At 37.1% G+C, this 12,610-nt stretch overlaps 1 protein-coding gene across 1 annotated transcript in view; it reads left to right on the top strand.

Annotated features, from left to right (window-relative positions):
• The window catches only part of CPNE8 (copine 8), a 260,545-nt gene that overhangs the window by 123,861 nt on the left and 124,074 nt on the right, over nt 1-12,610 (top strand). The window contains exon 7 of the mRNA XM_043446546.1: nt 4,406-4,469. Coding sequence (XP_043302481.1) covers nt 4,406-4,469 — 64 coding nt within the window. The remainder of the gene's footprint in view (nt 1-4,405; nt 4,470-12,610) is intronic.

Below are 12,610 nucleotides of genomic sequence, written 5' to 3'. Positions count from 1 at the left end.
TGATAATATTAAGATAGTAAGTAAATATTTATTAAATTTTTGCATATTTACAACTTCCCTTATTATTTCTTCATTCATCTCATGTTTGGTTATTCTCCTTCATCTTTCAGAAATTCCTGAACAAATGTGCTTGCCTATGTTTTTGTTGGTTTTTAGTTGCTAAGTCGTGCCTGACTCTTTTGTGGCCCCATGGACTATTGCCCTCCAGATTCCTCTGTCCGTGGAATATCCTAGGCAAGAGTTCTAGAGTGGGTTGCCATTTCCTTCTCCAAGGGATCTTCCCAACCCAGGGACTGAACTTAGATCTTCTGCATAGTGAGGCGGATTCTTTACCACTGAGCCACCACAGAAGCCCATTCTTGGCTATAAATTCACTGAATTCTATTTTGTTTAAAAATAGTTGAAGTTCATACTTGTTCTTAAAAGAGATATATACAGACCTAGGGTAACAGTTATTTTCTTTTGAAACCATTCAAGAAACTTTTTCAATTGTCTTTTATCTTCCAATGCTTCTTCTCAGTAATCAGCTCTAGTAGTCCTATATTTTCTCCATATATTCTTAATTATTTTTATAGTTCTTTGCTAGTTCCTCATATTTCCATTCTTCTCTTTACGTTTTAGGTATAGTATACATACTTACAAGCTTCCCAGGTGGTGCTAGTGGTAAAGAACCTGCCTGCCAATGCAGGAGGCATAAGAGACCCAGGTTCCATCCCTGGGTTGGGAAGATCCCCTGGAGGAGGGCATGGCAACCCACTCCAGTATTCTTGCCTAGAGAATCCAATGGACAGAGGAGCCTGGCAGGCTACAGTCCATAGGGTCACAGAGTCTGACTGACAGGACTGAATGTCATGTATATTATGCATAGTATTTTTAGCGTTTAAGTCTGCTTTCTCTGGAGACTCTAGAATATGGAACATTTTTTCTTTAGGGTTTTGAGATATTTTTAAATGAGTTCACATATATTTTTACACTTTAGTGTGATAGTATTTTGAGATGTAGTTTGAATGCAAACCCTTCCACAGAGACTTTTCATTTACCAAGTAACTGTGATCATTTGAATTAAGGTGAATTCTCAGTTTGAAGTTTGTCACTACTCTAGTAGTGAAAATTAATATAACAAGCCTGATTGAGGTCTGAATAATTAGGAGACATTTTTTCTGTTCATTAATCACTGCATTTTAAAGCATGGATTTATTTTGTAGATCCTGTCAAGGAGAATGTTTATGTTTAATTCATGCTACAACCAGGCAATATAGTCATTGTGATCCAAGCTTTATGCTGTGAAATTGTTTATTTATTGAATTTCCCACCTTGTGAGTTCTTCCTCACCTTTTGGTGGGGAGGAGGGTTCTCATTTTTATGCCCTAAGGAACCATAAAAAACAAGCTTAAGAGTAAACACTCTAGGGTTTACTTCTGTTCATCTTTCTGGCTTTACATCTTCAGTTTCTGTTTGGTCCTTACTTATTTTGATAGGTTTTCAGAGCATTTATAAATACTATTTGCAAATTTTATTCAGCATTTTAAATTATTTTCAGGTAGATGTTCAGTCAAGATGCTTTAGTTTGCCATAATATTGAAAGTATAAATCTTGTGATTCACAGAGAAAGAAATTTTTAAAAAAATTCAGTGGTATTACAAAAATTAACTGATTACTGATATCAGAATGATACTAAAAATGATGTTTTTATTATTCTAAGAAAAAATGTGCAAGGATAAAGTAACTTATCTTTTAGTCATAAAGATCTGGAGAAAATGTCATATACAAACTGGCATTAGATTATTGGAGATGATTCATATTTTTTAAGACAAAAACACTCATTTGATTCTAATTCAATAACCTGTAGTTCCCTAGAAAAGCAGAAGAGTCTGGACTATGATTTGTGATAGGAAAAAAGAAGCATGAAGTATACCTTTAGATCATTAGGATTAGTCTTTGAAAGATTCCCTCAGGTAAAGCAGGGAACTATGAACATAACTTGCATTCTCCTAGTGCACTTTGCTTTTGGTGTCAGCAAGAAGTTTTTGAGCATAAATATTATATGCCATAGACATGTAGAGATAAAATTGTGTGGAAGTGTTGCTTTGCATAATTTTGCTTATGTATTATATATTTTCCTAAAACAATGTTATTGTTTATCTGTTATTAACAGATATTTAAATCTGTTGGTTTACAAGGAATTTATAGGATGAATTTTGCTCTTATAGAGTTTATAATCAACTTGAGGAAAGAGGGTTAAAAACATGGGATTGTAATAATTTAGGAAAAATTAAATGCTAAACTTACAGAATTGGCTTTAAGTGCGATAGAAATGCGGAGAAGGCCAAGTTTTGTGTGAGATTGACTGGGATAAAGTTTCCTGTAACAAGTAAAACTTCATCTGGAGATGTATGGAGTTTGAGGCAGAATAGGGAGGAGTTTATTCTTACCATCTTCTGCTTGACCACGTTCAATTTACTTTGATTCATGGACCTAACATTCCAGGTCCCTATGCTATACTGTTCTTTGTAGCTTCAGATTTTGCTTTCATCTCCAGACACGTCCACAAGTGGGAGTTGTTTCTGCTTTGGCCCAGCCACTTCATTCTTTCTGGGGCTATTTGTAATTCTCTTCTGCTCTTCTCCAGTAGCATATTAGACACCTTAAGACCTGGGGACTCATCTTTTGGTGTCATATCTTAGCAGCAGTTAGAATCCCGGTATGGAACAGCTGGTTCAAGATTGAGAAAGGAGTATGACAGGGCTGTCTGCTGTCACCCTGTTCATTTAATCTACACGCTGAGTACATCATGAGAAATGCCATGCCAGGCTAAATGATTTACAAGCTGGAATCAAGATAGACAGGAGAAAACAACATCCTCAGATATGCAGATGACACCACTCTAATGGCAGAAAGTGAAGAGGAACTAAAGAGCTTCTTGATGAGGGTGAAGGAGGAGAGTGAAAGAGTCAGCTTAAAACTGAATATGAAAAATAGCATCCAGCCCCATTACTTCATGGCAAATAAAGGGGGAAAATGTGGAAGTAGTGACAGATTTCCTCTTCTTGGGCTCTGAAATCACTGCAGATGGTGACTACAGCCATGAAATCAGAAGATATCTGCTTCTTGGCAGGAAAGCGATGACAAACCTAGACAGTGTGTTGAAAAGCAGCGGCATTACTCTGCCAACAAAGGTCTGTGTAGTCAAGGCTATCATCTTCCTAGGGGTCATGTATGGTTGTGAGAGCTGGACAGTAAAGAAAGTGAAGCACAGAAGAATTAATGCCTTCAAACTGTGGTGCTGGAGAAGATACTTCAGAGTCCCTTGGGCAACAAGATCAAACCAGTCAGTCTTAAGGGAAATAAACCCTGAATACTAGTAGGAAGGACTGACGCTGGGGCTGAAGCTCCAGTATTTTGGTCATCTGACTAAAACAGCTGACTCACTGGAAAACTCCCTGATGCTGGGAAAGATTGAGGGCAGAAGAAGAGGGTGTCAGAGGATGAGGTGGCTGGATGGCATCACTGAAGCAATAGACATGAACTTGGGCAAACTTCGGGAGATGGTGGGGGACAGGGAGGCCTGGCGTGTTACAGTCCATGGGGTCGCAAAGAGTCAGACATGACTAGGTGACTGAACAACAACAGGGAAGAGTTTTAACACTGCAGTATGCTAAGGTGTAGAATTCCTGCACAAAGAAAAAATAAGCCCAAATAAATAACCATATTGAAAGAAGAAAGAAATATTGAAAACCAAATTAGGAATACATTGTAATCCCATAATAGATATCTTAGAAGTCATGGGACAATATTTCTCATATTATAGATATTGCATTATATTGTATTAATTATCTATTATAAACAGTGTGAAGCTATTGGAGATTCTTGGGCAAAGTACTGACATGTTGAAAAGATTTATTAGTAAGTGTGGATCTATTAGTAAGTGTGGATTTATTAGTAAGTAGGATAAACTCATGGAGAAGGCAATGGCAACCCACTCCAGTACTCTTGCCTGGAAAATCCCATGGATGGAGGAGCCTGGTAGGCTGCAGTCCATGGGGTCTCGAAGAGTCAGACGCGACTGAGCGACTTCACTTTCACTTTTCACTTTCATGCACTGGAGAAGGAAATGGCAACCCGCTCCAGTGTTCTTGCCTGGAGAATCCCAGGGACGGAGGAGCCTGGTGGGCTGCCGTCTATGGGGCCGCACAGAGTCGGACACGACTGAAGAGACTTAGCAGCGGCAGCAGCAGCAGGATAAACTCAAGTTTGAAACTGGGGATATATTTTATTAGAGCACAGTTATTAGTAGTATGCTTTTTTTGGTTATATAAAAATAGCATGTATATTTAAAATTAATTTATTTGTTATATAATATTAGTAGAAATATCATTGTGTTTAAATATGCTTTTTGTTGTTTTAGAGGAATTCCAGGGAAGAAATGCGGTACAATCATACTTACAGCAGAGGAATTAAGCTGTTGCAGAGTAAGTAAATATTTCTTTGGATTAGACAGCAGTTCCAAAACTTCTTTGAATTGACGTTTCTCAAACTATATTTAAATGATTTTTCTTGAGTAATTTTAGCAAAAATAATTAAAACTAAATTATATAATTCTATGATTCATAAAAATATTATTTTAGGAGGTACTTTAGCTAGAGAGGCTACATTCTATAGTCCAGTTTTAACAGTTTTTTTAATGAATAGAAATTGTTAAGATAAAACCTAATATCATTTTGGGGTGGCATTAATATGAGGAATTGTCAATTGTATTAGTTAAATTTTTGTAAAAATTTGAAGATTTTATATGTGATCCTGAAGAAATATTTCTAGTCACTTGTCTGTAACCATTTTGTGTAACAAACTTTTCTGTATTTCTGACTAAATTAATTCAGTATTTACATATGGTGTCATATTTTCTTAGCTTGGGAAGCCCACATTTATAGAAACAACCAGCTACCACTCCAACTGAGTGTAATGACATAGAGCGTATATTTATTAATCTTAGAAAATGACTAGTTTTAGCTGTGATTTGTGGACCTAATCAGCTTTCATACTTCTTGTCTCTGAATTTGTATATGTATATGATAATCTATGTTTATTTGATGGAGGATACATATTCTTTATTGTGACATTAAAATGCTACTTTGACAAAATCTTGATATTATTTTGTATAACTGTGCTAATGAACAAACTATTTTAAGTTCTGTTTTGAAATAGATGTAACATATCAAGGGCATAGATTGAGAGTATTGCCAGTCTGCCTCTTAAACATATTTTGCTTTCAATTCTGTAGTTTAATTTGGAGGAACAGAAAATTATAAAGCTTCCATGCAAATGAAATGGAATATGTTATTTAGTGATCTAAAGACATTTTCATCACTGTTTATAAAAATAAAGCTTTTAAAACATCTGAAATTTCCTTTTAATATATTTATTAATAATACTAATTATTCTTTACGTATTTCCCATACTTAGAAATTATAGATCTAGAATTTTTAAATTTTTAGGAATCTTGACCTAACTTCATGTATGCATCCTACATTCTGATTCTTAGCTAAAGACATTGATAATTAGCATCATTGAAATAATATGACTGTGCTAGTAGACAAAACAAGTGTGTTCAAAGCAGTGATGATAGTTAACTTCAGAAGTGAGAATGTGTTTTATTTATTTTTTTAACTTTTTATTTTATATTGAAGTGTAGCCGATTAACAGTGTTGTGATAGTTTTAGTGGGCAGCAAAGGGGCTCAGCCACGTGTGTAAATGTCGCCATTCCCCTCCAGACTCCCCCCGCGTTCATGCTGCCACATAACACTGAGCAGAGTTCCCTGTGCTACATAGTCGGACCTTTTGATTTTCTATTTTAAATATAGCAGTGGGTACCTGTTGATCCCAAAATTCCTAAGTGTCCCTTCCCCCAACCCATTCCCCTAACAACCATAAGTTAAGTCTGTGAGTCTGTTTCTATTTTGCAGATAGGTTCATTTGTATCATTTCCTTTTAGATTCCACCTATAAGGGATGTCATAGAATGTTCCACCATCTCTGTCTGACTTAGTTCACTCAGCATGACCGTTTCTAAATTCATCCAAGTTTTAAGTGTGTATTTTTATGGTACTTTAAAAATATCAGGCATTATCACTTAGAATTTGTCATGAAATAATTTTATTTCATATTAGAAATTATCAAATTGACAAGTAGTTTCTTGAAAACACATTGCCAGTTGTTAGCTTGAGCATATAATGTGGAATCAGGACACCTAAATTTCAGTATGTCTCTTTCACTATTTGGCTGAGTGAAAAGTTTTGGAGCTTTAATTTCTACATTTGTAAACTGCTGAAAGTCTTCATACAGGTGCACTTCAATTTATTGTGCTTCACTTTATTGCATAGTGCATATGTTGTATTTTTTTGCAAATTGAAGGCCTGTCATAGACCTGTGGGGAAAAAGTCTTTGGCATCATTTTTCCAGTAGTATTGCTCACTCTAGTCTCTGTGTCACATTTTACTGGTTTTTCCAAAATAACAAAATTTCTCATTATTATTACGTTTGTTATAGTGATCTGTGATCAGCGGTCTTTGATGTTACTATTGTAATTCTTTTTGGGCACCAAGGAATTAATAAAAGTGTGTGTGTTGCCTGCTCCATGAACTGGCTGTTCCCCCATCTCTCTCCCTCTTGCCAGGCATCCTTATTCTCTGAGATACAACAATATAGTAATTAGGACAGTTAATATCCCTATAATGACTGCTAAGTGTTGAAGTGAAAGGGAGATTCACACATCTCTCACTTTAAATCAAAAGCTAGAAATGATTTAGCCTGATGAGGAATGGCTGTCCAAAGCCAAGCTGAGATAGGCTGAAAGCTAGTCCTCTTGGGTCAAATGACCCAAGGAAAAGTTCTTGAAGGCAATTTCATGTGCTACTCCAGTGAATATATGCGTGGTAAGAAAGCAGAACATTCTTACTGCTGATATGGAGAAAGTTGTAAGATCAAGCCAGCCACAACATTTCCTTAAAAGCCAAAGTCTAATCCAGAGGAAGGCCCTAGTGCTCTTAAATTCTGTGAAGGCTAAGAGAGGTGAGAAAGTGGCAGAAGAAAGGTTTGAAGCTAGCAGAGGTTGGTTCTTGGGGTTTAAGGAAAGAAACTCTGTCCGTAAGATAAAAGTACAGGTGAAGCTCAACAAAATATCCAGATGTTCTAGCTAGGATAATTAATGATGGTTGCTGCTGCTGCTGCTGCTAAGTCACTTCAGTCGTGTCCGACTCTGTGTAACCCCATAGACAGCAGCCCACCAGGCTCCCCTGTCCCTGGGATTCTCCAGGCGAGAACACTGGACTGGGTTGCCATTTCCTTCTCCAATGCACGAAAGTGAAAAGTGAAAGTGAAGTCGCTCAGTCGTGTCCGACTCTTTGCGATCCCATGGACTACAGCCTACCAGGCTCCTCCATCCGTGGGATTTTCCAGGCTAGAGTACTGGAGTGGGGTGCCATTGCCTTCTCCGAATGATGGTTGCTACACTAAATAAAAGATTTTCAGTGTAGATGAAACTACCTTACATTGGAAGAAGATGCAATTTAGGACTTTCATAGCTAGAGAAGAGAAATAGGTGCCTGGTTTCCAAGCTTCAGAGGACAGACTGACTCTCTCGTCTTGCAGATGGTAACTCTAAGGTGATTTCCATTTAGAAAGGTGCTTCGCGTGTGACTCAGTGGTAAAGAATCTGTCTGCCGGTGAAGGAGACAGAAGATGCAGGTTTGATCTCTGGGTCGGGAAGATCCCATGGAGGAGGAAGTGGCAACCCTCTCCAGTATTCTTGCCTGGAAAATCCTATGGACAGAGGAGCCTGGTGGACTATAGTCTGTGGGGTCATAAAGAGTCAGACACGACTTAGCGACTTAGCGCACATGCAGCATGTCATTTAGACAATTCTTGGGCCCTTAAGAAATATGCTCAATTTGCTCTGCTTATGCTCTATTAATGAAACAATAAGGCCTGACTGACAGCATATCTGTTTGCAACGTGGTTTACTGAATCTTTTAAATTAATTAATTAATTTTAATTGGAGGATAATTACTTTACAATATTATGACAGTTCCTGCCAAACATACCAGTTTCAGCCATGGGTATACATTTGTCTCCCCATCCTGAATCCCTCACCAACCTCTCCCCACCCCTATCCCCCTGGGTTGTCCCAGATCACTGGTTCTGGGTGCCCTGCTTCATGCATCAAACTTGCACTGGTCATCTATTTTACATATGGTAATATAAATGTTTCAATGCTATTCTCTCAAATCATCCTACCCTCCCCTTTTCCCACAGAGTCCAAAAGTCTGTTCTTTACATCTGTGTCTCTTTTGCTGCCCTGCATGTTGGGTCATCACTACCAAACTTCTAAATTCCATATATATGTGCTAATATACAGTATTTGTCTTTTTCTTTCTGACTTTCTTCACTCTGTATAATAGGCTCCAGTTTCATCCACCTCATTAGAACAAACTCAAATGCATTCCTATTTATAGCTGGGTATTTAAGCCCATGAGCTTCCCAGGTGGTGCTAGTGATAAAGAACCCGCCTGACAATGTGGGAGACATAAGAGATCCAGGTTCGATCCCTGGGTTGGGAAGATCCCTGGAGACGTCCATGGCAACCCACTCCAGTATTCTTGCCTGGAGAATCCTGTGGACAGAGGAGCCTGGCAGGCTACAGTTCATTGGGTCACACAGAGTTGGACATGACTGAAGTGACTTAGCACTGCACATTTAAGCCCACTGTTGTGACCTATTGCAGAAAAAAAAAGGTTCCTTTCAAAATAATACTGCTTATTTACAATGCACCTGGCCACACAAGAGTTCTGATGGAGATGTATGAGTTTGATGTTATTTTCATGCTTACTAACACACTAATTCTGCAAACCATGGCTCAAGGAGTAAGTTTGACTTTCAATTCCTATTACTTAAGAAAAAATACATTTCATAAAGTCATAGCATCCACATTCCATAAAGTTATATGAAATAATACATTTCATAAAGTCATAGTGATTCCTCTAATAGATCTGGGCAAAGTCAATGGAAAATCTTCTGAAAAGGATTCACCATTCTAGATGCCATTAAGAACATTCGTAATTCATGGGGAGAGGCCTAGATATCAACATTAACAGGAGTTTGGAAGAAGTTGATTCCAACCCTCACAAGAGGATCACTTGAGGGATTTAAACTTCAGTGGAGGAAGTAACTGATGATATTGTGAAAATGGCAAGAGAATTAGAATAGAAAGTAGAGCCTGAAGATATGACTAAATTGCTGTAATCTCATGATAAGACTTGAATGGGTGACAAGTTGCATCTTATGGATGATCAATGGAATGGGTTCTTCAGATGGAATCTGTTGGTAAAGATGCTGTGAAGGTTATTGAAAGGACAACAAAGGTTGTCGAATATTATATGTACTTAGTTAACAAAGCAGCAGCATGATTTGTGTGGATTGACTTTGGTTTTGAAAGAAGTTCCAGCTATGGGGAAAATGCCAGCAAATAGCATTGCATGCTACAGAGAAATCAATTCTAAAAGGAAGAGTCATTTGATGGGGCAAATTTCATTGTTGTCTTATTCTAAGAAATCACCACAGTCACCCCAAACTTCAACAACCATCACCCTGATCAGCCAGCATCTGTCAACATCAAGTCAAGGCCCTCCACCAGCAAAAAGATTATAACTTGCTGAAGACTCAGATGATAGTTAGCATTTTTAGCAATTAAGTATTTTTAAATCAAGGTATGTACATTGTTTCCTTAGACATATGCTACTGAACACTTAGTAGACAAAGTATTGTGTGCAATAACTTTTGTGTGCACTGAGAAACCAAAAAATTGATGTGACTTGCTTTATTGTGATAGTCACTTTATTGTGGTGGTCTGGAACAGAATCTACAATATCTTCGACATGTGTATGTATCTCCCCCAGGTGGTTCTTTACAGAATTAAAAAGGGGCTGTATTTCTTTCTTGAGAGAGGAAAAGAGCTGGAGGAATCAGATGCCCCCAACTTCAGACTGTGCTACAAAGCTGTAGTCATCAAAACAGTATGGTACTGGGACAGAAATAGACATATAGATCAAAGGATCAGGATAGAAAATGCAGAGCCAAACCCACACACCTGTGCCCAATTAATGTATGATAAAGGAGGCAAGACTCTGCAATATTGGAAAGACAATCTCTTCAACAAATGGTGCTGGGAAAACTGGACACCTACATGTAAAAAAAAAAAAAAATGAAATTAGATCATTCCATACACAAAAATAAGCTCAAAATAGGTCAAAGACCTAAATGTGAGACCAAACACTATAAAACTCCTAGAGGAAAACATAGGCAGAACACTCACTGACATAAATTGCAGCAATATCTTTGTCTATCTCCCAGAGTAATGAGGAAAAAAACCAAAGATAAACAGATGGGACCTACTTACACTCAAAAGCTTTTACACAGCAAAGAAGACAGTAAACAAAATGAAAATATAACCCACAGATTGGGAGAAAATATTTGCAAATGAAATGACCCACAAGAGATTAGTCTCTAAGATTTACAAATAGCACATGAGGCTTGACATCAGCTAAACAAAGAACCCAATTAAAAAACGCACAGGAGACCTAGATAGCCAACAGGCAAATGAATAGATGTTCAACCTTGCTAATTATTGGAGAGGTATAACTCAAACCTAGAATCAAAATGGTTATCTTTAAAAAAAATCCACCAACAGTAAGTGCTAGAGAGGGTGTTTCAAGAAGGGAACCCTCCTACACAGTTGGTGGAAATGTAAATTGCTACAGCCATTATGGATAACAGTATTCAGATTCCTTAAAAAACTAAATATAGAGCTACCATATAACCCTGCAATTCCATTCCTGGGCATATGTCCACAGAAAAACATGATCTGAAAAGGTACATACACTCCAATGTTCATCGCAAAATGTTTATAATAGCCAAGACAAGGAAGCAACCTAAATGGCCATCAGTGAAGAAATGGATAGAAAAGATTTGGTACATATAAACAATGAAATATCACTCTGCCATTAATAAAAATGAAATAATGCCATTTACAGCAACATGGATGGATCTAGAGAGTGACTTACTGAGTGAAGTCAGTGAGACAGAGGAGAAATATTGGATTACACCCCTTAGTTGCGGAATCTAAAAAGAAAATGATACTAATGAACTTCTTTACAACACAGAAACAGGCTCACAGACTTAGAGAACCAACTTATGGTTGCTAGGGGAGAAGGATGGAGGCAAGCAATAGTTGGAGAGTTGGAGATCAACATGTACACGCTACTATATTAGAAATGGATAGCCAAAATGTCCTACTGTATTAAAAAGGGGGGCATATTAGAGAAATGGATAATTTATAAATTTGTACAAATGTTTACTTGTAGTGTGGTAATCCTAATTATCTTGTTAGTATTCCATAGTTTATTTCAAATGCAACTTTTGTGATATATCTTATCAAATTCTAGGATAGAAATTAATTTTGAAGTCATATTAGAAATGTTTCCTCACTCAGTACTTTTAAATAGCTTCAAATTGTCCACAAATAATATTTTTCATTCTGATTGATTTAACAATATTCACAAAATGTATAATGTGTTATTCTTGGTAAGGAAGCTTGGAATAGAATAGTGAGAAAAAGAACAACAAGCAACCTCTGTCCTTTTATTCAACGCACATGTATTTTTTGAAAACAATATACATTAATCAGATGATTCTGTAGGCAAATATTGATTCTACCATGGAGAATCTAATTTATATTGGGTGGAGGCAACCAGGACTCTTTGAGAAAATTCCTTTTTAGCTTAGCCCCAAGTAATGATTAAGATTACCAGCAGGACACGCAGCTTATATGGGGCCCAAAGAGGGAAAGCATGTATCTGGTGTGTGTCAGCAAGGGGATGGGAGTTGGGGAATGACTGAAATAAAACTTAGTCAGATGAATATGGAAAAGGTTGCTCAGAGTTTTTTTGGTGTTGAGCTTCTATAGACTATACTAAAAATTCTGTGTTTGTCCAAAGGAAAGGCTTGAATAATTTTAAGTTATGAACAAAGTTATTTATTTGATGTTTTAAGTCTATTACTCTCCCTGCTGAATGGAGAATCGATTGGATAGATCCAAGGGCAGAAGAGGGAGAAGTGAACAAATGCCACTGTGCATATTCAGGTGATTGAAGATCTGATAAATGTTCTAGAGATAGCATCTTGCAACTTGGAGATGAACTAGGTAAGAGGTCAGGAAAGGGAACAGTCAAGGACAATTTCCTTGAGCACTTTGGGTGGATGACGAATCACTCATTGAATCTGGAAAAATTACAGAACAAGTTTGGCTTGATTTTCTTAGAACTTGTTAGAAATGTGAAACATTTAAGTGGATTTCTTCACTAGGAAGTTTGTTACATTAGTGTGGAGTATTAAAGAAAGTCTTAAAATTCTCTCAGGGTGCTTTAAGCATAAGAGTTTTAAAAATGTAATGATGTGGGATGAGGAATACATGTAAATCCATGGCTGATTCATGTCAATGTATGATGTCCTTATATTTCTAAAAGTAAGTGAATGCTTGGATTTTCCCCAGAAATTAGATTTC

The sequence above is a fragment of the Cervus canadensis genome, chromosome 25 (assembly GCF_019320065.1).
Source record: "Cervus canadensis isolate Bull #8, Minnesota chromosome 25, ASM1932006v1, whole genome shotgun sequence".
Classification (NCBI taxonomy): Eukaryota; Metazoa; Chordata; class Mammalia; order Artiodactyla; family Cervidae; genus Cervus; species Cervus canadensis.
The sequence above is the reverse complement of the archived record's forward strand: the minus strand, read 5'-3'. Positions and strand labels throughout refer to the sequence as shown.